Below are 26,965 nucleotides of genomic sequence, written 5' to 3'. Positions count from 1 at the left end.
TGGTTGAAAAACGAGTTTTAATGACTCCAACCTAAGTGTATGTAAACTTCTGACTTCAACTGTATATATATATATACACACACACACATACATATTCATACATACGTACATATTTATACATACAATATATATACACTGCTCAAAAAAATAAAGGGAACACTAAAATAACACATCCTAGATCTGAATGAATGAAATAATCTTATTAAATACTTTTATCTTTCATAGTTGAATGTGCTGACAACAAAATCACACAGAAAATAATCAATGGACATCCAATTTATCAACCCATGGAGGTCTGGATTTGGAGTCACACTCAAAATTAAAGTGAAAAACCACACTACAGGCTGATCCAACTTTGATGTAATGTCCTTAAAACAAGTCAAAATGAGGCTCAGTAGTGTGTGTGGCCTCCACGTGCCTGTATGACCTCCCGACAATGCCTGGGCATGCTCCTGATGAGGTGGCGGATGGTCTCCTGAGGGATTTCCTCCCAGACCTGGACTAAAGCATCCGCCAACTCCTGGACAGTCTGTGGTGCAACGTGGCGTTGGTGGATGGAGCGAGACATGATGTCCCAGATGTGCTCAATTGATTTCAGGTCTGGGGAACGGGCGGGCCAGTCCATAGCATCAATGCCTTCCTCTTGAAGGAACTGCTGACACACTCCAGCCACATGAGGTCTAGCAATGTCTTGCATTAGGAGGAACCCAGGGCCAACCGCACCAGCATATGGTCTCACAAGGGGTCTGAGGATCTCATCTCGGTACCTAATGGCAGTCAGGCTACCTCTGGCGAGCACATGGAGGGCTGTGCGGCCCCCCAACGAAATGCCACCCCACACCATGACTGACCCACCGCCAAACCGGTCATACTGGAGGATGTTGCAGGCAGCAGAACGTTCTCCACGGCGTCTCCAGACTGTCACGTCTGTCACATGTGCTCAGTGTGAAGCTGCTTTCATCTGTGAAGAGCACAGGGCGCCAGTGGTGAATTTGCCAATCTTGGTGTTCTCTGGCAAATGCCAAACGTCCTGCACGGTGTTGGGCTGTAAGCACAACCCCCACCTGTGGACGTCGGGCCCTCATACCACCCTCATGGAGTCTGTTTCTGACCATTTGAGCAGACACATGCACATTTGTGGCCTGCTGGAGGTCATTTTGCAGGGCTCTGGCAGTGCTCCTCCTTGCACAAAGGCGGAGGTAGCGGTCCTGCTGCTGGGTTGTTGCCCTCCTACGGCCTCCTCCACGTCTCCTGATGTACTGGCCTGTCTCCTGGTAGCGCCTCCATGCTCTGGACACTACGCTGACAGACACAGCAAACCTTCTTGCCACAGCTCGCATTGATATGCCATCCTGGAAGAGCTGCACTACCTGAGCCACTTGTGGGGGTTGTAGACTCCGTCTCATGCTACCACTAGAGTGAAAGCACCGCCAGCATTCAAAAGTGACCAAACATCAGCCAGGAAGCATAGGAACTGAGAAGTGGTCTGTGGTTACCACCTGCAGAACCACTCCTTTATTGGGGGTGTCTTGCTAATTGCCTATAATTTCCACCTGTTGTCTATACCATTTGCACAACAGCATGTGAAATTTATTGTCAATCAGTGTTGCTTCCTAAGTGGACAGTTTGATTTCACAGAAGTGTGATTGACTTGAAGTTACATTGTGTTGTTTAAGTGTTCCCTTTATTTTTTTGAGCAGTATATTATGAATTGGAGGTGCTCATCTTAAGGATCGGCCCCTTCTTTTCAATTTTCGCCTAAAATGACATACCCAAATCTAACTTCCTGCAACTCAGGCCCTGAAGCAAGGATATGCATATTCTTGGTACCATTTGAAAGGAAACACTGAAGTTTGTGGAAATGTGAAAGGAATGTAGTAGAATAAAACACAGATCTGGTAAAAGATAATACAAAGTAAAAACCAACCAACCGTTTTTTGTAAGTTTATTTGCACCATCATCTTTGAAATCCAAGAGAAAGGTCATAATGTATTATTCCAGCACAGCTGCAATTTAGATGTTGGTCAGTAGATGGCAGCGGTGTATGTGCAAAGTTTCAGATTGATCAAATGAACCATTGCATTGCTGTTCAAAATGTTGTATCAAGACTGCCCAAATGTGCCTAGTTTGTTTATTAATAACTTTTCATGTTCAAAACTGTGCACTCTACTCAAACAATAGCATTGTATTCTTTCACTGTAATACCAACTGTAAATTGGACAGTGCAGTTAGATTAACAAGAATTTAAGCTTTCTGCCAATATCAGATATGTCTATGTCCTGGGAAATGTTTTTGTTACTTACAACCTCATGCTAATCGCATTAGCCTACGTTAGCTCAACCATTCCTCAGGGGACCCACCAATCCTGAAGTAGATCCTGGACTGCATCTTTAACAAATACTGATTTATTGACAAATTGTACATTCTTTTCAGATTATTGATCAGATACACTGTTCTTAGTAACTGTCTGATTATATTAGAGTGATGTAATTCACTAGAATTACAATGAATGTTCATTCAAGTAGTTTCATACATTTGTTTATGTATTTCATTTCCTAAAAGGAAATGAATTAAAAATAACTTTGTGTCAATAAATTTTTTTTTTAACAATAAATGTTGAACTATACATCCTTGTTCGTTTGATGTTTGGGAGAGGAATCATAGAATGTTACATGCATTTTTCTACAGTAAAATAATGCTGCAATTTTTTATTAAATCAGAGGTAAACACATTCTTTACGTTTGACAAAACTGACAAAAATAAACAAAAGTATAATGAACTTGTTACATAATCTTTTAGCATGCATGCAACTACAGTAGCCTTTAATACAATACATCTCAATTGTACCAGACGAAGACCAGGACAATAAAATCCTTTTCCAATGTACAGTATGTATGCATCTGTTTCAGAGGCTTGTTGTCATGGTAATCTAAACTTAATCACATCTCCATAGGTATAAAACTCTAATGGACCATTGACAATAACATGATGTACATTCTGCATGACGTTAGGATCCCTTTCAGCCCATCATTGGGCTGGTCTTTCAAAGACTAGATGAATGAAATACAATATCAAACTAAATCAAATCAAAGACAATACACAATATCAAAGATCAACCAAAAAAATGACCTTTACTTCATTTCTACAGTTACACTTCTATCTTGCACTGATATACTTGTTGTAATCACAATGAACATTATCTACATTTACTTCTAATCAAGATGGTTATTAAAACAATTGTGAATATATTTGTCTAATGTTGAGATTAGACTTCATACTCCAGTCCAAGTCAACTAGTCGTCAACAGTATGATTATAATCTCTACCCAGCACAGCCAGAAGAGGACTGGCCTCCCCTCAGAGCCTGGCTCCTCTCTAGGTTTCTTCCTAGGTTCCTGCCTTTCTAGGGAGTTTGTTCTAGACACTGTGACTCTACATCTGCATTGCTTGCTGTTTGGGGATTAGGCTGGGTTTCTGTATAATTATAATCTGCTGAGGTAAAAAGGGATTTATTAAATACATTTGATTAATTGTGTATGTATGGTATAACTCCTTCCTTCCTATACTGCAGGTATCTGTCAGTCTACAGTATGGTATAACTCCACCTTCCTTCCTATACTGCAGGTACCGGTCAGTCTTATCCACTGAAAGCGTTTTTTCCATCCTGACTGTATACACCGAGTATACAAAACATTAAGGACACCTGCTCTTTCCATGCCATAGACCAGGGATGGGCCACAAAACTATCTCATATGGGACCACAGTTGCTCGAAGGTCTGTATACCCACATCCATACAATAAAATGTATTGCATTTTGACAGCAGAGATACAATTTGTATACTTTTTAGTTAACTTCGTGCAATTTCACACATTTTGCCATGTGGTTTAGAGAAAATGTGGCAATTTAAAGCAAGTTTGCTGGAATTCTACACATTTTGCCATAGGGTGGAGAAAAATGGTTGCATTTTTTTGTATAATATCTGAGTTAGACTGACTAACAAAATCAATAGGAGACCCCATCAGGTAATTCAACCATAATAGTTTAGATTGCTGGCCGCTAAACTAACTTAGCAATCTAAAAGAAAATTGCTGACATGGGCTAAATGACTGACTATCAGTGACTTACATAACAAGAGAAAAACTGCTGATGCAAAACCACATTTCTAAATTGCACCTTGTGTATTCTACTATTCTACCTGGCAACTTAGAACCCTTAGAACCTGATGGGCAGGGATTCTGCTGTCCTAGTGACAGGAATAAGCTGCTTCCACCATTGGGAAGAAAGGACAAGTCCTTCAGCACGTTTCATATGCTCATTTCGGGGTTTGGATCTGTTTTATATTCTGCTTTCAGCACCCATTATCCAGGAATAAATGTCCTTCTGGAAGGACCGTTCCCAACCATTGTACTCAGAGCATTAACTGGAGTATGCATCTGCAACCAAGCTGTTTCTGACACTGAAGATTAATTTCTCCAATTTGACAGACTCCCACAAGCTTTGTGTCCACTTCAGGAAATGTGTCATGTCATCATTACTCTGGCATTTTATTAAGTCTTGTATCAAGCTCTTTTTTAAATCATACACAGCCTCACTGTAGCCAGCATTGACTGGAGACATAGGGGGAGTCCCATGCCAGAGTCCTGGGATGTACCAGCTACTTGTGTCTGGATCATACTCCATCACATCAGTGAACTTGGTGATATTCTCCTTCTTCTCCATTCTGGCTGCTGCCTGGGTCATTTCATTCAACTGTTCCAACAACTTCTTCCTGTCCCTCATGTTGTTGTCATGAGCAGACATGTCTGACACATTTTGGTACACAAAATGACATACTGGCTTCTTCCCTACTACCTTCATCCTGAGGAAGGTATGAACAACAATCTGCAGAATGTCTTTCATCTCTGTGGAGTTCTCCATGGAGATGTTGATGATTGTGACGTCACTGAGTCCAATCACCAGTGTGGCCAGTTCATTGTCATGTTCATAACTGTCATCTAGTTGAGCCAACTCTGGTGATTTCAACCCCTCTGTGTCAATCACCATGATGAAGTCACATTTCAGCTCCTCCTGGAGTTCTTTGTTGACTTGAATCAGTAGCATGAAGGCCCCTCTGGTGCATCTTCCACTGCTGACAGCAAACTGGACCCCAAACATGGTGTTGAGGAGAGTGGACTTCCCAGTACCTTGGTCCCCTAAAACTGTCACAACCCGGATCTTGCTGTTAGAGTCCACAAGAGTATGAAGCTGAGTCAGTACAGCTGATATCCATTTCAGAGGGATATTTGATGCATCTCCATCCACAAGCTCAATGGGGAAACCATCCAACAGCATCTGAGCACACAATCCAGGGAGATGCTCCATCCGTTTCCATTGTCGGCTACTTTTAGGGAGGGAGCAGGAAGCTTCATATAACTGGCCCAACTCACGCAGGAAGTGTTCAAGACCTAAGGAACAGTCAGATAATTGCATAACTGCAATGTCGTCTTTATTCTCCGGAGAATTTTGGCAAAGATCTTTGTACCGGTCCCGCAAACCAGACAGGTTCTGACGTGAAAGATTGTCCAGATTTATCCGCATCCATTTAAGGAAATAGGAACGCTCCGCTCCTGAACCTGACAATCCTAACATAAAGCTTGCCATTGCATCTGACATGTCAAATGTATGTTGCTTCTCTCTCAGCTCTTCCTCCTTTTTCTTCAGAGAGCTCTTGTAATGTTCAATGTCTTGACCCCCTGTTTTTCTAAGCCTACATCCCTCTTTCTCCAACTGGGAAAGCTCTTTCCAGATTTGCCCTTGTAAGGGTAGTTGTTTGTCTTTGAATTTGACTGTGTCTGTGATGTTCCTGGTGATTTCATCTGCTCTCTTCCTGGCACTCTGACATTCATCACGGTCTTCATCAACCAAAATCCCAATGTGACAAGCCACGTCAGTCATGTTTTCCACTGTCAACCGGTCTGGACTTTTTTCAATGACGTCACCAACAGATGATTGCAGGGTTTTGACAAATTCTGCATCGTTTTTCTTATTCTTCACAATCACATTTTGGTCATTGATACTGCCATTTGTGATCATTTGTTTCAATGTGTCTACACTGAACGATTTTCTTTGAGAGTTGACGACCAGAAATAACTCTGCTTTTGTGTTTTTGCTTTTCAACAAATTGAGATATGCCTTTAAATCATCAGTGAAAATGTAAACTGCAGCTGATGTTTGACACAGAAAGGAGAACTGTTTTTCAAAGGACCTGATGTCTCCTCTGAGATTGGCCACCACCATAGGCTTAGTGAAGATGTCGATGTTTCTGTTCCCACATGGAAGGTACCAGCTGATTTCAACCAGACCATCTGAGATTCTATGAGTGATGTCACCACATTCCATATCATGATGAACAAATGTGTCATGGTACTGCTGAGGGTTACTAAGCAGTTTGTTCAAGATCTGAGACTTGGACACTCTAATCTCCCCTAACCTAACAAAGGACACCATGGGAATATCAGAGAGTACAATTCTCTCCTCCACAAAAGCCTTTGTGGATGTTTGGGAAGAGAGTCTAAACTTCTTCACTATGTCCCTTAAGGCCCACAGCATCAAAGTGCTTTCTTTTGTGTCACAGTTGGGCAGCAAGAGAGGAACAGCAAACTGACACATGGACATTTTCTGGACCATTTCCTGCTGCAGGAAACCATCTGAGCACAGAAACAGGGCTGTTATCAGGTCCAGTGGATTAATTACATTTCTGTTGGCAGAGTCACTTTTTAGATTCTCAAAACGGTCTGTTCCCCAAAATGAAACACCTGCATCAGAGGACATACATTTTACACTCCTTGCATTCAGATTTGCCATCATTAATTTCTTAAGGAAGGCCCCTGGAAGTGACTGCATAGTGGTAAGAGGTTCATCTGATGTAGTATTAGCATTTATCTCAAGGACAGTACTTAACGTCAGCTTGTTTTCATAATGATCTTCTAGTCCAGTCTTTGACAACAGCTCCATAAGATAGGATCCTGTAAATAGAAAAGGAAGATCAGGAAATAGGAAATATTCAGGGAAATCACCATAATATATTTCTCATCAGGGAAGATACTGTACCATCACATCCCATATTGACACATCTACTATGAATAGTTAATTGGCATTACAGTCATTTAGATAACTAGTCAGTTTGACACCAGAGATAATACTTAAGTAGGTTACTTCATTACAACATTAACTTAAAATGAACCTTACAAATAGCAGTGTTGGGTGATATGGAAAGCCATATTCAATAAATAATATAATAATACTCGTAGGAAAGGTTTTTTATCTTTAGCTCAAAATCTGTGGATACTATTTGATTACAAAGGTTCAAAATGTTTGTAAAACATCACAGCACAATTGAAAAATAAATGGCACATGGAAACCAAACGAGGGTGGTCTATGGTGATGGGTGGGATGGGATGGGCTGAGAGTGGCTGAGGGGTGGGATTAAAGAGTTTATGTTTGGTAATGTATTATTATGTGATTGCTGTATATAAACATACCAGGTATGTAAAATGTATGTACAGTACTGGTCAAAAGTTTTAGAACACCTACTCATTCAAGGGTTTTTCTTTATTTTTACTATTTTCTACATTGTAGAATAATAGTGAAGACATAAAAACTATGAAATAACAAATATGGAATCATGTAGTAACCAAAAAAGTGTTAAACAAATCTAAATATATTTTATATTTGAGATTCTTCAAATAGCCACCCTATGCCTTGATGACAGCTTTGCACACTCTTGGCATTCTCTCAACCACCTTCATGAGGTAGTCACCTGGAATGCCTTCTTAAAAGTTAATTTGTAGAATTGATTTACTTCTTAATGTGTTTGAGCCAATCAGTTGTGTTGTGACAAGGTAGGGGAGGTATACAGAAGATAGCCCTATTTGGTAAAAGACCAAGTCCATAATAATAACAACAACAACCACAACAACAAAACACATACTAAAACAAATAGTGTACTTCCTTACTTGTGGTGAGGGTTGTTAACACCTGTTGACTTTGCCTTCCATCTTCCAGCATAGTGCAGACAGAGACAGAGTACTGAGTACTACCTTGCAGGTCAGAGAGAGTGATGCTGGGTGAAGATGTGGTAGTGATGTGTGGTTCTGCCCCTGGACAGTGGTAGGAGATCTGGTAATGATGTCGGGTTTGGTCCAATCCTGGTGGCTGGCTCCAGCTAACAGCAGCTGATGTGGCGTCCCCTGAGTCAACAGTCAGCTGGTCTGGAGCAGGGGGTACTAAGGGAAAATACATTATTGTATAGAGGGCTAAATACACAACACATAATGAGGGAAATGAAACCCGGTATGTGGGAAAACAAGACAACACAAATGGAAAATGAAAAATGGATCAGCGATGGCTAGAAGACCGGCGACGTCGACCGCAGAACACCACCCCGAACAAGGAGAGGCATCGACTTCGGTAGAAGTCGTGAAACACTGCTCCATTTGGCATGAGAGACGTTGGAAGTTCTTGACCACAGTTTAGCTCTTACTCTTTGAGTGTGATAAAAACAAAGTATTTTATCCTGTGTTCTCCCCTTTGATTTGCTCCAATTGCTTTTAGCTCCATATTATAAGTTGGCGTGGGTTTTTATTTTGGTTTGCCTTTTCTCGGGGCCACATAAGTGGCCACCTATGGGGGTGTCTTTTAGGACACAGATTCTTGTTGCTAGTCAACAATCAAGGAACACACCATGGGTGTCTGAGAACCCCTCCTAAAACCCCACCTGTTTCATTCTGGTTGTTCAGGGCTTATTTGTTAGTTCCCTATTTCTGTTGAGCGACAATATTATTGGTTTTCTTATTGGGAATGTTACTAAATTGGGGCAAGTTCGGGATATTGTTTTCCATGAGTATGATAGTCACTCTAATCACCTACCCTGAAGCTCTACTGTGCCCACAGATTAGAGTTTTCAAAACACACTGGTGGTAGAATTTCTGTTACTGACAACCACTCAGAGGGTGGTGAAATCTGTGAAAAAGTGCATAAACACACAGGCTAATAAACAAAACAGATGGACTTTGATTTGGGAGCATTTGTGGGGAACCCTACTTGGGAGTTACTTGATAAATGTATGAAGACAAATCTTCTCATTGCAAAGCACTATGACATCAAAGTGGTACATGCCGATCCAAAAACAGCAGTCAGAGCTAATTGGTACTGCTTTGGTGGAGGAGGAAATCCTCCCAGACAGGGAGGATGATGAAAAGGGTCCTATACGTGGTACAATACACCCCGTAGACTTGCAACTGCCAGAGGTAGAACTAAATACAAAATGGGCGCAACAGAAATTAGAGCTCAAGCACATGGAAAGGGAAAGAAAATGTGGGGAGAGATTGTAGGAAGAGAAATTAGAGTTGGAGCAGGCCATTAAGCAGGCCATTTGGTTAAAACAGAACGATAAGAACGTGCTGCCAGAGAACGAGAACAAGAACCCGAGCATGCCAAATCGATTAAAAGAGATAGAGATGGTAGCATGCAAGAGAGGTAGAGCTGGAAGCACTTCGAATCAGGTCAGTCTATCCTGCACCCTGAAAAGAGTTTGATCTTGGTCGGAACAGCCAGCTTGTACCGCTTTTCAGCGGAAAGGCGATGGACGTATATATTTTACATGTTTGAGCGGATTGCCGCATGATATCTGGTCCCTGCTCCTCCAAAGTGTACTTGTGAGGAAAGCTCATGAAAGTGTACTCCGCTTTCTCTTGACCAGAGTTCAGATTATGACACTATTAAAGCTACTATACTTCCAGTATACGAGTTGGTCCCACAGGCATACAGAAATGTTTTGTAAATTACAAAACACAGAATCACAAAGCCATGTTGAATTCGTAAGGGAACAATCATGTATTTTTGATCAGTGGTGTGGTTCTCAAGAGGTCAAGGACCTTGATGATTCAAAGACTCACAGTACTTGAGCAGTTAAAGAATTGCCTTCACGAAAGGGTTGCTACCTACATTTATGAGCACAAGGATCTCACACTTGAGAGAGCAGCAGCTGCTGATTAGTTTGTGTTGACACATAAAACTACCTTCACAAAGAAAGCACCCAGTAGTTCTCCCTACACAAAAGAGAAGAGAAGTCACCTCCTACTACGAGGTTTCAGTCTTTTCCCCCAGTGTCCAAAACCAAGGATCGTCAGAAAACTGGTTCTTCGTATCCTCAAGTGTGTCATTACTGCCATGAGAAAGGACACAGTCTAAGTGGCCTAAGTTGAAACATAATTTATTTTAGAGAGAGAAAGCAGTTTCTTCTTGTGGGAGCACTCCAGCCCGTTAAACCAGTCCCAATCAGAGACTTATCTCCTAAACAAGATTTTGGATCAGATGTGTATGAACCCTTTGTTTCGGACGGGTTTTTGTCTCTGCATAATGGTGATGCTGTTAAACAGCCTGTCAAGATACTACGAGAAACTGGGGCAGCTCAATCCTTCCTTTTGGAGGATGTTTTGCCCTTTGTCTGACACTTCAGAAACTGGTTACAGTGTGTGTTTGTTCAAGGTGTGGAGATGGGGTGCATATAAGTTCCTTTGTATAATGTGGAACTCGAGTCTGATCTTGTTTCTGGTTCCGTTATCGTTGGAGTGAGGCCTAGCCTACCGATGAAGGGGGGTTCATTCATTTTGGGCAACGATTTGACGAAAGTGAAGGTTGTGCCAAATCCTGTCATTTGTAAGGAACCCAGAGTAGAAGAACCTGATGTGTTATCATAAAAGTACCCATGAGTGGGAAAAAAAGGTTTTGCTGAGATACGTTGAGAGGAGTTTGATAAAGTTTGTGTGGGTTAATTTGACAGAGATGATGTGCTGATGAGGAAATGCCATTCTTGCATCACTTCTGGGCAAGACAATTGGCCCAGTGTATCTCAAATTGTCATTCTAGTTACACTTCTACAAGCGATACTGAGGTTGGCTCATGATGGTAGTATGGCAGGCCATCTTGGGATCAACAAGACGTATGACTATATCTTGCGTAACTTCTTCTGGTCTGAAACAGGATGTTGTGGCGTTCTGTAAATCCTGTAACGTATGCCAGCGTAAGGGTAAACCGAACAAAGCTTTATTGGTTGCACTTTTGCAGCCTTTTCCTGCTTTTTACTAACCTTACAGCAGGGTTCTGCAGGACTGTGTTGGTCCTTTGCCCAAAACAAAGAGATACACAACTCCCTCTCGGATAATGGCTGAGCTATGGCTCTTTTAGTCTCCAAGAGGCCAACATCTTGCTAGGTGTTGCACTAAGATTGCTATAGTATATTATTAAGAAGAGGTTCTACTTTCAAAACAATTTGCTTGCTCGCTTCACTTAAAAAAAAAATGTATTGGTTAAACAGTTAATAAAAGGTGTTCAGCCTTACGGGAGGAAAGGTAAAATAAGGCCAGGGCTTTTGATATGGGAAGAAATAAGCTAAAAACAGAATAGAAACAACAAAGCAAATTTGATTTGTAATGTAACAAGATCGCTTTAGTTACTGGTAAAGAGACGATGAGTTGTAATTGGGGGAAGATCTCTTACTAGTGCGGATGGTTGTAGAGACAGGTTCACTCTATACCCATTGCTCAGCACAGTTGCAACACTAACAGTGTACTCGGTGCCAGGTTGCAGGTTTGAGATTTGTGGCAGTCGTCAGTATTGGCTACAGGCTCTGTTCCTGGGCTGCAGTAGGATATGGACTTTCTCAATCTCTTCAGCCTTGGTCCAGCTGAGATTGAAGAGGTCTCTTCCAAATGGAAGGAGCACTGTAATAAAACCTATACTTGTTTAGAAGAGATGGGCTGTTTTTGACAAGAGTTCCAAAATGTCTCTAGGAATGAATGAATTATGTAGTCTGCAGGAAGGTAATGATGTAGTGAAGTATGTGGATGAGAGGTAGTCCAGTGGTTAAGCGCGTTGGGCCAGTAAGCGAAAGGTCACTGGTTTGAATCCATGAGCCGACTCAGATAAATCTGTTGATTTTTCCTTGAGCAAGGCACTTAACCCTAATTGCTCAGGATATGAGTGTCTGCTAAATAACTAAAATGTAGTCTGAATAAATACACAAGTTATCCTACTGTACCTGCTGATAGGGATGCTGAGACACATCTGCTTTGGCTTCCATCTTCTCCCTCTGTAGCCACGTTGAACTGGTACTTTTTACCAGGGTTGAGTCTGCTTATTTCAACTTCATGAACATTTTTCACCCCTAGACTGCACGGTTCCACGTCGCAACCCCAGGTCACTCTGAACTTCTGTGGTCCCTTCAGCCCTTTAGGAGGACCCCAGCTCAGAGACACAGAGTCTGACGTCAGCAACAGGACCTGGATGTCACCAGGAGGGGGCAGCACTGATGAAGGAATAACAGGTGATTGAAAAACAGACTTCATTGACATTAAACACACATTTGTACTATTGATACCAGCAGTTAAAGGACAACAATTGACGTCTTACAAAATGTATTCTACAAAACTGAGATTTCAATTAAATAATATTGTTTGAGTCCGTTTATTCTGTTTCCACATACTGTATACTGTACATACCATCATCTGAGGCCAGCGTTGTGTGTTGGTCTCCAAAACTCGTAGGCTGTGAGAACAAAATAAGAATGTCATTTCTTTAAAAACAAAATATTTTGCTAAATGTAAAACAGATGTTTTTTCAAACTTACATCAACTGCTTTTGATATTCTTCTGTAACGCTTAAAGCGCAGATGAGGTATTTTGACGATGTTGTGAATTTAACATTGTAATAGCCAGTCCATTTTTAAAGTCATGTCCCCCTCCATCCTTGACTTTTCCTAAATAAGTACATTTATCACACTGATGTTGTTACAACTTTTACAATGCATGTTTACTTTTCAATCTGTCTATCTGCATATTTCAAGACATGGTATTTGAGGGAGCGGTGAGATACCCAATGGGGCGGACCATACAGTACCTTTCTCGTCAATGATTTAGAAAAAACTTCTACTTAAAAGCTGGAAACCAAATGATGCTCCATCACTACAAGAGTGGATGAATGAAATGCATTATTATTTAAATATTGAAAAGGTTTGGGCTCCAGAGAAAAGTAGAACAGTGTAATTTGAGGCCATATGGCACAGAGTGCTACAAGCACTGGAAAGTTCAAGGAGATGGAGGGGGAGTGTGGTTGTGAGACATGCATGATGTGTATGGGTGGGAACATGTGGGTCTGAGCAGGTGTGATGTGATTGATGTTTGTTGAAATTTCTGTGTGTCTGTTTGTTTTCTTTTGTTTCGTTATTATTTGACAAAAATACACTAAACAAAAAGATAAAAACGCAACATGTAAATTGTTGGTCCCATGTTTCATGAGCTGAAATAAAAGATCCCAGAAATGTTCCATTGCACAAAAATCTTATTTTTTTCAATTTTGTGCACAAATTTGTTGGCATCTCTTAGTGAGCATTTGTTTTGCCAAGATAATCCATCCACGTGACAGGTGAAGCGTATCAAAAAGCTGATTAAACAGTATGATCATTACACAGGTGCACCTTGTGCTGGGGACAATAAAAGGCCACACTAAAATGTGCAGTTTTGTCAAACAACACATTGCCAGTTGTCTCGTGCTTTGAGGGAGCGTGCAACTGGCATGCTGACTCCAGGAATCTCCACCAGAGCTGTTGCCAGAGAATTGAATGTTTGTTTCTCTACAATAAGCCGAGAATGCTTCTGGTAGAAAAATTAAAATGTGTTCTTTTAGAGAATTTGGCAGTACATCCAACAGGCCTCACAACCGCAGACCACGTGTATGGCGTTTTGTGGGCGAGTGATTTGCTGATGTCAACAGTTGTGATGGCGGTTATTATATGGGCAGGCATAAGCTACGGACAACCAACACAATTGCATTTTGTTTATGAGAATTTGAATGCACAAAACTATCGTGACGAGATCCTGAAGCCCATTGTGAGGCCCCTTTTGTACGGTATCTGTGACCAACAGATGCATATCTGTATTCCCAGTCATGTGAAATCCATATATTAGGGCCCAATGAATTTATTTCAACTGACTGATTTCCTCATATGAACTGTAACTCAGTAAAATCAATGAAATTGTTGCATGTTGCATTTATATTTTTGGTTAAGTGTATATATAAAAATAAAAATCATACAAAAAAATATAATAACATATCAAACATAATGTATTATAAGCCGTTTTAGGAGGACATGTCCTTCTCCCCCTGCCCTTCCTTCATCCGGCTGCACATCTGACTAATAGCCCATCGAAACTACACATCAACTATATTGAAACTAATTTCACAGAAGCCTACGAAAATGTATGTAGTCTAAAGAAGATTAAATTGACAATAGTATGATGGGTGACAATATTAACAATTGTCTCGTCAATGAAGAGACTGATGAACAGTGCAGCGTGTGTAATTGACAAAGAAGGAAAAGGCGCATCCCAAAAAGCAACTTTTTCAAATCATGTTACAGAGGTTCATGCAGGTCACACACTTTGACTTCAATAATGATATTATTTTAATCATCGGAAAGAGCAGATACTAAGGTTTCTAAATCACCTACATTTCCCAATAAACTCTCAAAATTTAGTGGATAGACAATTTCAAAATATATATTTGATCCCCTGCTGATTTTGTACGTTTGCCCACTGACAAAGAAATGATCAGTCTATAATTTTAATGGTAGGTTTATTTGAACAGTGAGAGACAGAATAACAGCAAAAAAATCCAGAAAAACGCATGTCAAAAATTTTATAAATTGATTTGCATTTTAATAAGGGAAATAAGTATTTGACCCCCTCTCAATCAGAAAGATTTCTGGTTCCCAGGTGTCTTTTATACAGGTAACGAGCTGAGATTAGGAGCACACTCTTAAAGGGAGTGCTCCTAATCTCAGTTTGTTACCTGTATAAAAGACACCTGTCCACAGAAGCAATCAATCAGATTCCAAACTCTCCACCATGGCCAAGACCAAAGAGCTCTCCAAGGATGTCAGGGACAAGATTGTAGACCTACACAAGGCTGGAATGGGCTACAAGACCATCACCAAGCAGCTTGGTGAGAAGGTGTCAACAGTTGGTGCGATTATTTGCAAATGGAAGAAACACAAAAGAACTGTCAATCTCCCTCAGCCTGGGGCTCCATGCAAGATCTCACCTCGTGCGGTTGCAATGATCATGAGAACGGTGAGGAATCAGCCCAGAACTACACGGGAGGATCTTGTCAATGATCTCAAGGCAGCTGGGACCTTGAGAGGACAACTGGTGAAAGTGTTGTGGTCAGATGACACCAAAATGGAGCTCTTTCGCATCAACTCAACTCGCCGTGTTTGGAGGAGGAATGCTGCCTATGACCCCAAGAACACCATCCCCACCGTCAAACATGGAGGTGGAAACATTATGCTTTGGGGGTGTTTTTCTGCTAAGGGGACAGGACAACTTCACCGCATCAAAGGGACGATGGACAGGGCCATGTACCATCAAATCTTGGGTGAGAACCTCCTTCCCTCAGCCAGGGCATTGAAAATGGGTCGTGGATGGGTATTCCAGCATGACAATGACCCAAAACACATGGCCAAGGCAACAAAGGCGTGGCTCAAGAAGAAGCACATTAAGGTCCTGGAGTGGCCTAGCCAGTCTCCAGACCTTAATCCCATAGAAAATCTGTGGAGGGAGCTGAAGTTTTCGAGTTGCCAAACGTCAGCCTCGAAACCTTAATGACTTGGAGAAAATCTGCTAAGAGGAGTGGGACAAAATCCCTCCTTAGATGTGTGCAAACCTGGTGGCCAACTACAAGAAACGTCTGACCTCTGTGATTGGCAAAACCCTTGTTTGCACCAAGTACTAAGTCATGTTTTGCAGAGGGGTCAAATACTTATTTCCCTCATTAAAATGCAAATCATTTTATAAAAAATTTTACATGCGTTTTTTTTTTTTTTTTTTTGTTATTCTGTCTCTCACTGTTCAAATAAACCTACCATTAAAATTATAGACTGATAATTTCTTTGTCAGTGGGCAAACCTACAAAATCAGCATGGGATCAAATACTTTTTTCCCCTCACTGTATAGCCTAGGATACAAAGAACAGACTAGTAACATAAAATGCCTATTCTGTTCTTTTGAAATACATTTAGTTCAACCTGCCTAAACAAAATGATGATGGTGTAGTTCACCCAAATTACAAAATGAAATATTGGTTTCCTTACCCTCTAAGCAGTCTATGGAGAAGGTATGACAGCAATCTATGCTTTGGTTTAGCTTCATTGGCACTGTTTATACATGCTACCTGTTCTAGCAATTGTTGTACACATCTCATTAAAGTCATGGGACACATATTTCACACATGTTCAAATCATCCACAAGTGACCTTGTTGATCTTCACAATCAGTTTTAGATCCAGTACTTTTGGATGATTTGGACATGAGGCACGAAAAATGCTAATATCGGTCCCATGACTTGAATGGGGTTTCAGCCACAAACGCTAAAACACATGCATGTGGAAACAGTGCCAGGGAAACTAAACCAAAGCATGGATTGTTGTCATACTTTCAAATGCGGAAGACACATTTCAGCTGAATGAGTTTAGTTTTACAACTGACTAGTTATCCCCTTTCCCAGGTAATTTAAGAGAGCAATAAAACCAGATAAAACATATACAATAACACTGAGACAGACATATTGTGTATTGTATTATGAATTGTATTATGTCTTCCACATCTGCCAAGTTATTTCATTGTAACTTAAATATAGTGCAATATATACTACGTATATTATGTATTCTATTGGTTGTGTTTTGTTTCCTGTTTGGACCCCAGGAAAAGTCGCCACTGCAGCAGATAATTGCAGATCCTAATCAAAACTAATAATACTAAGACCGTCATAAAAACAACCAAAGGATTATTGTTGCCGTAGCACATATGAAAGGTTTTTATTAGGCTGTTAGAATGTTGACGGCCCAAACTGGGATGCCTCGAGTCCCAACGGTTCTTGTGTTAATTAAGGAGCGTCCAGACATTTACTGGCCCTGGAACTGTACTGTACAACCCCGAATAAAGAAAAGAGAACCCCAGGAGCTACCTGTCTTCCTGCTTTCTTTGTCTCAAGGAGGATGGTATCATGTCCTTTGTGGTTACTCTCTGCACACTGACTGCAGATCAGCATCTGGTCTGTCCTGCAGAACACATCCAGAGGACTGTAGTCATGTTGACAGAGTTTCTGCACCAGGTCTCCCGTCACATCCACCAGTGTGTGTCTCTTTAGTTTAGGTATTGTATAGTGCTGTCTGATGTGGGTCTCACAGTAGGACACACTGCAGGTCAGACAAGACTTCACAGCCTGAACCTCAGAGCAGATATCACAGGGTACCTCTACTGGCCTGGTTGGGAATTGGAAATAACAGGTATCAAATACATTGATCAAAATAAACTCATCAGTTCAGTTTAACACATAATGGCCTGATAATATAAACACATGGTAACCTTCCTATAACTATCTGTTATCATGATAATATTACACATGGTAACCTACCTATCTGTTATCCTGATGTGTATTTTTGCTTTACATTAAGTCACAGATCTTTTATTTCACGAGGTCAGCATTATTACAACATAGACCTGTATTTACAGCTGGGTGCACATCAGAATCTCACCCTTTGTTTTGTAGAGAGTCTGCTCCTTTGAAATCAAGAGGGTATACCATGGATCGGTCAGTCTTCATTGATAGAAAACCAGAGGAAATAGACTCAGCTCTCTCTGATTGGCCCCTAGTAGTACAAGACAGTCACGCAAAACACACAAAAACGAATAAAACACTAAACACACAAAACAAATACAATAAAACATTATTATATTCCTCTCTTCCACATAATAATGATCTGAATCACCATGATGTGATATTTAGCTTCTCTTATTCTAGCCAACTACATAAAATAACAATCATTATAGGACCGTATTGACTTTTCCAGGTAGAACATAGAACCTAACTCTTCATTTTGCTGTAAGGTCCCCTCCTTGAAACATAGGGATATTCATTGATTGGTTACTCTTCATTAAAATATACAACCAGAGGAAAGAGACTGCTCTTTCAACGTGGCACCGTCATAGGATGACACCTTTCCAACAAGTCAGTTCGTAAAAATTATGCCCCGCTAGAGCTGCCCCGGTCAACTCTAAGTGCTGTTATTGTGAAGTGGAAACGTCTAGGAGCAACAACGGCTCATCCGTGAAGTGGTAGGCCACACAAGCTCACAGAAAGGGACCGCCGAGTGATGAAGCACATAGCACGTAACAATCGTCTATCCTCGCTTGAAACACTCACTACTGAGTTCCAAACTGCCTCTGGAAGCAACGTCAGCACAATAACTCTTCATCTGTAGTGTCATGTAATGGGTTTCCATGGCCAAGCAGCCGCACACAAACCTAAGATCACCATGCGCAATGCCAAGCATCGGCTGGAATGGTGTAAAGCTCACCACCATTGGACTCTGGAGCAGTGGAAACGCATTCTCTGGAGTGATGAGTCACGCTTCACCATCTGGCAGTCCGACGGACAAATCTGGGTTTAGTGGATGACAGGAGAACACTACCTGCTCTAATGCATCGTGCCAACTGTAAAATTTGGTGGAGGAGGAATAATGGTCTGGGGCTGTTTTTCATGGTTCGGGCTAGTCCCCTTAGTTCCAGTGAAGGGAAATCTACAGCATACGATGGCATTCTAGACGATTCTGTGCTTCCACTTTTGTGGCAACAGTTTCGAGAAGGCCCTTTCCTGTGTCAGCATGACAATGCCTCCGTGCTCAAAGCGAAGTTCATACAGAAATGGTTTGTCGAGATTGGTGTGGAAGAACTTGACTGGCTTGCACAGAGCCCTGACCTCAACCCCATCGAACACCTTTGGGAGGCCTAATTGCCCAAAGTCAGTGCTCGACCTCACTATACTCTATGTGGCTGAATGGAAGCAAGTCCCCGCAGCAACGTTCCAACATCTAGTTCCCAGAAGAGCTGTTATAGCTGTTATAGCAGCAAAGTGGGGACCAACTCCATATTAATGCCCATGATTTTGGAATGAGATGTACTTTTGGCTATGTAGTGTATCTACCACAAATACCTCATACTTCTGCACATTGATCTGGTACTGGCACTCCCTGTACATAGCTCCACATTGATCTGGAACTGGTAATCCCTGTATATAGCTCCACATTTATCTGGTACTCCATGCACAGTGGATTGGGGAAGTATTCAGACCCCTTGAATTTTTTCGTTACAGCCTTATTATAGAATTGAATAAAAAAAATAAAATCGTCATCAATCTACACACAATGCCCCATTATGACAAAGCGAAAACAGTTTTTTAGAAATTTTTGCAAATGCATTAATAATAACCCCCCAGAAATATCACATTTACATAAGTATGCAGACACTTTACTCAGTACTTTATTTAAGCACCTTTGGCAGCGATTACAGCCTCGAGTCTTCTTGGGTATGATGCTACAAGCTTGGCAAGCCTGTATTTAGGGGGTTTCTCCCATTCTTCTCTGCAGATCCTCTCAAGCTCTGTCAGGTTGGATGGGGAGCGTCGCTGCACAGCTATTTTCAGGTCTCTCCAGAGATGTTTGAACGGGTTCAAGTCTGGGCTCTGGCTGGGCCACTCAAAGACAGAGACTTGTCTCGAAGCCACTCCTGCGTTGTCTTGGCTGAGTGCTTAGGGTCATTCTGTTGGAAGGAGAACATTCGGCGAAGTCTGAGGTCCTGAGCACTCTGGAGCAGGTTTTCATCAAGGATCTCACTGTACTTTGCTCCGTTCATCTTTCCCTCGATCCTTACTAGTCTCCTAGTCCTTGCCTCTGAAAAACATCCCCACAGCATGATGCGGCCACCACCATGCTTCGCCATAGAGATAGTGGAGGAAACCTGGCACTATCAAGAGAGTTTAATCTTGGTTTCATCTGAGCAGAGAATCTTGTTTCTCATGGTCTGAGAGTCCTTTAGATGCCAAACTCCAAGCGGGCTGTCTTTTACTGAGAAGTGGCTTCCGTCTGGCCACTCCACCATAAAGGCCTGATTGGTGGAGTGTTGCAGAGATGGTTGTCCTTCTGGAAGGTTCTCCCATATCCACAGAGGAAGTCTGGAGCTCTGTCTTAGTGACCATCGGGTTCTTGGTCACCTCCCTAACCAAGGCCCTTCTCCCCCGATTGCTGGGCAGACAGCTCTAGGAAGAGTCTTGTTGGTTCCAAACTTCTTCCATTTAAGAATGATGGAGGCCACTGTGTTCTTGGGCACCTTCAATGCTACAGAAATGTTTTGGTACTCTTCCCCAGATCTGTACCTCGACACAATTCTGACTCGGAGCTCTACGGAGAATTCCTTACATGCTGACCACACCACTCGCGTTGCATCTCGTGCGCAAGCGTTGCAAAATAAATGTACACATTCAATCATTGCACCCACACTGCCCGCGCGCACCAATGAGCGTCTACGTTGCCAAGTGCTAAAATAGAAGTCAGTTCTATTTCTGATGCTTATCGCGCTGCAAGTCCTGCCTCTCTCATCTCCTCATTGGTTTATAGAAGCAGATACCCACGTGCCATCTTCTCATTGGTTATACCCACGTGGGTTTTTCAAAGATGAATTGAGGTCGATCGGTCGTCATGGTAATACTAGATGCCAATCGCCATAAAAAGTCAAAAGAAGAAAAAGCCTGGAAGGGGGAGAGATGACGAGAAACAATTCGGTTGACCATTTTGTGTGGATTAATTGTCGGAGTAGAGGACCTTGTGCATTTCAGGTAAAATAACAACTCAACGTTTATATCCCAGGACAAATTAGCTATCAAAATCAAGCTAGCTAAATAGGACAAATTAGCTAGCAACTGCAAGCTAGCTAGCTTGCCATAAATGTTTAATGCTTTTCGACCTGTCCCCAAATTAATATAATTGGTTCAGAGTTTTGATATTTCAACCTGCGTGTTGTTATCGCATTTGGTGTGGGGGGACAAAATCAATTTGCGCATGATGGCGCACATAGACGCGCACGTGCGTGTTCGGTTTGGGCACAGTGTTAGACCTCATGGCTTGGTTTTTGCTCTGACATGCACTGTCAACTATGGGACCTTATATAGACAGGTGTGTGCATCTTTCCAAATCATGACCAATCAATTGAATTTACCACAGGTGGACTCCAATCAAGTTGCAGAAACATCTCAAGGATGATCAATGGAAACAGGATGGACCTGAGCTGAATTTTGAGTCTCATAGCAAAGAGTCTGAATACTTAAATAATACCTGTTTTTTATTTTTAATAAATTAGCAAAAAATTATAAAAATCTGTTTTCCATTTGTCATTATGGGGTATTGTGTTTAGATTGATGAGGAAAAATATAATTTAAACCATTTTAGAAAAGGCTGTAACGTAACAAAATGTGGAAAACGGGTCTGAATACTTTCCGAATGCACTGCATATATATGTGTATTTTATTTTATTTCTCGTGTTACTATTTTATTTATTTATTGTTTTTAGTATTATTTTTAAATTGTAAGCAAGCATTTCACGGTAGAGTCTACACCCGTTGTATTCGGCGCATGTGACAAATAACATTTGATATGCACTACCACTGGCCCTTGATTTCTCCTCACAGTTATTTACACCAACTATATTGATTAGAATTAAAGGAATTAAAACACCCCATCATGCTTAGGGTCATTATAGGGGAGGCAGGTAGCCTAGCGGTTAAGAGCGTTGGGCCTTTAACCGAAAGGTTGCTGGTTTGAATCCCCGAGCCGGCAAGGAAGGCAATTAAAACCCCAACAACAACTGCTCCCTGGGCACCGATGACGTGATGTTGATTAAGACAGCCCCCCACACCTCTCTGATTCAGAGGGGTTGGGTTAAATGTGGGAGACACATTTCAGTTGAATGCATTCAGCTATGCAACTGACTAGCAGTAACTCAGTATCCTTCATAGAAATCATATGAACATATTAGTATATACTTGAGAGGTGTGTTGTATTTCTGGTCAAAATCCTCATGTAAATCTATTACATAATTACAGCATAGGATATAAAAGTGTTCAACAAGAACACAAACACACCTCATATCAGGGTCCATGGTCTCATCAAGATCCTTGTTTGGTGACCCATCCTTCTGTCTTTCTTTATGGATGGCCTCAGCCCCCTGCTGATAACTCATTATACCACTCAGAGAGGAGGCCTCACAATCCTGAAGAGGACTGGTCTAGTCCCATATCAATCTGTAAATAAGAGTAGACACCATTATATTAAAACATTTAAATACAAAAGCAGAGTAGGCCTACCGTTGGTCTGCTGTACTGGGGATTTAAACATGACATTATAATGACATTCTGTAAAACATTTGGTACCGAATGCAATTATGAAAAGCACTATAGGCTGAATAAAATGTTTATGAACAAAATCAAAAACGTAAAAACTTTTTTTTACTGAAAACAGAAATGTACAGTATTTTTCCATAGCATATCTAAATAAGAACAGAGATGGTTTATCATGATGATATTGAAATTCCCTATAAGGGCTTTGATAAGAAGTGTATCAGATATTGAAGAAACCTTTTAGACATAAAAATACTGCTTCCCTGCTCTGGGGGATTATGCTGGTGTTAAGTAGTCTAAACCACTTAGTGACAAATGCATTGGTAAAAACTACAATACACTGTAACCTCCCTCTTCATGTTGTATTATCTTATGAAGAATGTAGGTTGGGTTTCTTATCTTTTGTTGAACTTTACTGAAACATTGTTGTTCACTAGCTCTTTAGTTCAACTAGTGCATAAATAAAACATGGAATGGAATATTGAGTGTGTCAATATAATGAAAACATGGACTGGAGAACTTAGTGCATCAGTTATCAGTATAATGAAAACATGGACTGGAGTACTTAGTGCATCAGTTATCAGTATAATGAAAACATGGACTGGACTTCCATTAGATTAGATTATGTTTGTTAATCACATGCACAGGGTCGCAGATGTAATTGCAGGGTACAGTGAAAGTATTAAGCTACAAGCTCCAACAGTGCAGGTCAAAGAAAAGTGAATGAAACAATAATACAAATAATAATATATACATATTTACAACTATAACAATGATAAATGTCCATTGTTAGGTGGGGGCAGGGTACATGTCTGTTTAAGGATAGCCTAGCCTACCTACTTCTAAACGTGCACCATCATCATGTGATTTAGTTGATCCATTTCTTGTCAATTTTTTATTAAATTATAGTTCCCCAGCAAGAAATCCAAAAATGTATCTCAAACAGAAGGGGGAACTAACAAAGACTCACTGATCAACAACCAAAATGAAACAGGTGGGGTTTTAGGAGGGGTTCTGAAAGACGCTCATGGGGGTGTCCCCTGGAAGTTGACTAGTAACAACAACTGGGACCTAAAAGACACCCACCATGAGCGACTAAATTTGCCCAACAGGCTAACAAAATAAAACCCTACAAACTTAAAAGACAGGAAGCAAACCAAAAAGTGGAGCAAAACAAAAAACAGGGAAGATCAGACAAAGGCATGTTTTCTATAATCAAATAGGGAGCACCAACTAAAGGTGTTGACCCTCCACATCTCTCAACACAACTGGAGCACTGGGCCAGACACTCTTAAATATCACCTGGGCCAGCACAGGTTAAACACCATCCCACTAACGAGATGGCAACCAGCACAGATATAACACATACAATAACAAGGTGACACCAATCGGTGCAGCCTACGTGCTAAAGTCCAACCTCAAAACGTAAATGGAAACACCAAAGCCTGTAACATAGTCAACAATTGTGAATAGAGTCCTCAGGTGGCTGCCATGCCCTTGCCCTTAGTCGACCTCCTGTCCCTCCTTGCCTGGAATAAATAATTGACACGGCTATAAAATGGTGGAAACCAAATATGTACGTTCAATCTCGTCTACGTCAGTTGGGTAATAGGTTGAGGTTGGCCAGCGTAAATTATATTTGTTATATTATAATAGAAATTCAGGACAAAACGACTTTTCCATGTTTTCTTATTCTAAAAACATTGTCTAAGAGTCCCAATACATTTTTGCATTCAGCCCATAGCTTGGGTTTAGTGATATCAAATTGATATCAAATCAAAGACAATTTTTGCCTCCTTAGTGTTTATGGTCAAGTGTGATATGAATTAGCCTAATGATTTTCCTAATTTGGGTCTATGCAGGCTCTATTTGTGATGAGGAATTTGCAGAAAATGTCATGATTCAATCATTATATTAGACCTATTTTGGTTATGTAGGCAGTTATATAGAAATGAGCGATAGCCCAGTCTATAATGGCATGCGGTAAAAACATAATCAGTCAATAAATCACTGACAAAACCACATTTTCAAGTCTTGCCATAGATTTTCAAGACAATTTAAGTCAAAACTGTGACTAGCCCACTCAGGAACATTCAATGTCATCTTGGTAAGCAACTCCAGTGTAGATTTGGCCTTGTGTTTTGGGTAATTGTTCTGCTGACAGGTGAATTCGTATCCTAGTGTCTGTTGAAAAGCAGACTGAACCAGGTTTTCCTCTAGGATTTTGCCTGTGCTTAGCTGTATTCCGTTTCTTTTTATCCTAAAAAAACCCTCCCTAGTCCTTGTCAATGATAAGCATACTCATAACATGATGCAGCCACAACCATGCTTGAAAATATGATGAGTGGTACTCAATTATGTGTTTTGTTGGATTGCCCCAAACATAACGCTTTGTATTCAGAACAAAAAGTGTATTTCTTTGCCACATGTTTTGCAGTTCTACTTAAGTGCCTTGTTGCAAACAGGATGTATGTTTTGGAATATGTTTATTCTGTACAGGCTTCCTTCTTTTCCGTCTGTCATTTAGGTTAGTATTGTGGAGTAACTACAATGTTGTTGATCCATCCTCAGTCCTCATATCACATCCATTAAACTATGTAACTGTTTGCATCGTGCATAAGAACAGCCCTTGGCTGTGGTATATTGGCCATATACAGTATCACACCCCCTCGGGACTTATTGCTTAAGTATACACCACTCTGCCATTTTAGGACATATTGATCTGATGGAGAACAGTGATTCATTAATAACCTAGCCTGGTAATTCATTAACACCTGACCCATTTACTCAACAGCAAGATGGCGTTCCATCTGTGTGAGTGGGGACAATTCAGGCTGAGGAGTGAGTTTCACACATTTCCATGTGCTACATAGTGCAAATATAAGCCACGGCCTGATGTTAATTGTAAAACCATTTTTGTGAACTTGAATGTGCACAATTACCATGACAATGTCCTGCTACATTTAGAGTCGCCTGGAGCAAATGTAGGCTATTACACAGTTCATCTAGATCACCCTAGAGATCACATGGTCTAAGAACGAGTCAGCACAGCATCAGTCTGTAAATATATAACAGACACTCCTATTACTGACAGTATGAAGAGAGTACATGATAGCACCTGACCATATAACCATAAAGACATCTGAAAGAAAGTACACTTTCAAGGTTACCTTGTTGTCTATGATTCTGATTAGTTAAAGCAATGATATGTCAAAGAATTTTAACATATTAACAAATAATACTATTTCTAAGAATAAGGTTCTGTCAAAAACAGTTTGACCTGATTGTCACAACAGACTCAAGTCATACGTTGTCATAGTTTTAATTGACTGAAATACATTTGGTAAAAATGAAATGATGACCAACAATATAACAATATAGGGCTCCTGAGTGGCACAGTGGTCTAAGGCACTGCATCTCAGTGCTAGAGGAGTAACTACAGACCCTGGTTCGATTCCAGGCTGTATCACAACTGGCCATGATTGGGAGTCCCATAGGTCGGCGCACAATTGGCCCAGCGTCGTTACGGTTGGCCCGGGGTAGGCCGTCATTGTAAATAAGAATTTGTTCTTAACTGATTTGCCTAGTGAAATATACATAGAAAATAAAATAATTACTAGTTGAAATGTTGAATTGTCTAAATGCACAGTAGTTTTTATCTTTTAACAATCATTGCCATTTTTTCTGGCACCGTTTCGACGGTAGACTGAGGGTCGCTTTCAATGACACGTTAGTTTGATCAACAACAGTAAAACATTTCCTAATTACAAAACACGTAGTAGAAACATATTAGAAACAATAAATAAGATGAAATACCTATCATGAAGTTTTAGTGGTAGATGTAACAATCACTTTAATCAACTACATATAGTTCATGTTACTGTCAAATGATTAATCACATACATACCTGTGAGAAGCCCACCCGGTGCCCCTTCCTCTTAACCGACTAGTTGAGCTTTACTTGTGAGTTCTCTGCTAATATTGACTGTAAACAGAGCTCTAGAAACTGTAGAGTATGAAATGTGTTCCTTCAAAACAGGTTTGGTTTATGACACTTTGTACCACCATAAATGTTATCTGTTAATGGTTAACTAAATCTCCTTCACCCATCTCTACTAATCCCTTTCAGCCTCCTCCAGGTGGCGGCAGAGTGGACTTTCTGGAGCTGATGGGTCCTAAGATGTTGGCAGAGAAAGCAGATATGATTGGAGTGAAGGAGCTCAGGGATGCTTTCAATGAGAAAAAGGGACGGTTTGGTGAACTTTTAAGGTGAGAGAGGGGGAGGATGGGGAAGAGGCAGAGGGAGGGTGAGGGAGAGATAAAGGGGGAGAGGGTGGTAGGCTAGTTGAGAACAAGTTCTCATTTACAACTGCGACCTGGCCAAGATAAAGCAAATCAGTGCGACACAAACAACAACACAGAGTTACACATGGAGTAAACAAGCGTACAGTCAATAACACAAATGAAAAAAAAGAAAGTCTATATACAGCGTGTGCAAATGGTGTGAGGAGGTAAGGCAATAAATAGGCAAATTAACACTGGAGTGATAGATATGCAGATGATGATGTGCAAATAGAAATACTGGTGTGCAAAAGAGCAGGAAAGTAAATAAAAACAATATGGGGATGAGGTAGGTAGATTGGATG

At 40.9% G+C, this 26,965-nt stretch overlaps 1 protein-coding gene across 1 annotated transcript; it reads right to left on the bottom strand.

Annotated features, from left to right (window-relative positions):
• Positions 1-1,931: 1,931 nt before the first annotated feature.
• On the bottom strand, positions 1,932-26,388 carry LOC106610528 (up-regulator of cell proliferation). Its single transcript, XM_014209913.2, has 8 exons — positions 26,227-26,388; positions 22,065-22,223; positions 17,629-17,742; positions 17,058-17,355; positions 12,540-12,585; positions 12,080-12,346; positions 7,995-8,264; positions 1,932-7,004 (listed from the first exon to the last, which is right to left on the bottom strand). The coding sequence occupies exons 2-8, from the start codon at positions 22,160-22,162 to the stop codon at positions 4,417-4,419; spliced, it is 3,681 nt and encodes a 1,226-aa protein (XP_014065388.2). The 5' UTR covers positions 22,163-22,223; positions 26,227-26,388; the 3' UTR covers positions 1,932-4,416.
• Positions 26,389-26,965: the final 577 nt, after the last annotated feature.

This window comes from Salmo salar, chromosome ssa04 (genome assembly GCF_905237065.1).
Source record: "Salmo salar chromosome ssa04, Ssal_v3.1, whole genome shotgun sequence".
In the NCBI taxonomy this organism is placed as follows: domain Eukaryota; kingdom Metazoa; phylum Chordata; class Actinopteri; order Salmoniformes; family Salmonidae; genus Salmo; species Salmo salar.
Note: the sequence above shows the minus strand (reverse complement) of the source record. Positions and strands in the feature narration are given on the sequence as shown.

Bases quoted from the DNA above. Each gene is read 5' to 3' on its own strand.
- LOC106610528 (XM_014209913.2), bottom strand. From the start codon at position 22,162: ATGAGTTATCAGCAGGGGGCTGAGGCCATCCATAAAGAAAGACAGAAG. The intron at 8,265-12,079 runs GTACAGTAGGAT...ATTTTCCCTTAG, and splicing joins CTCAGCATCCCTATCAGCAG to TACCCCCTGCTCCAGACCAG. The intron at 7,005-7,994 runs GTAAGGAAGTAC...TTCTATTTACAG, and splicing joins GTTAACAACCCTCACCACAA to GATCCTATCTTATGGAGCTG.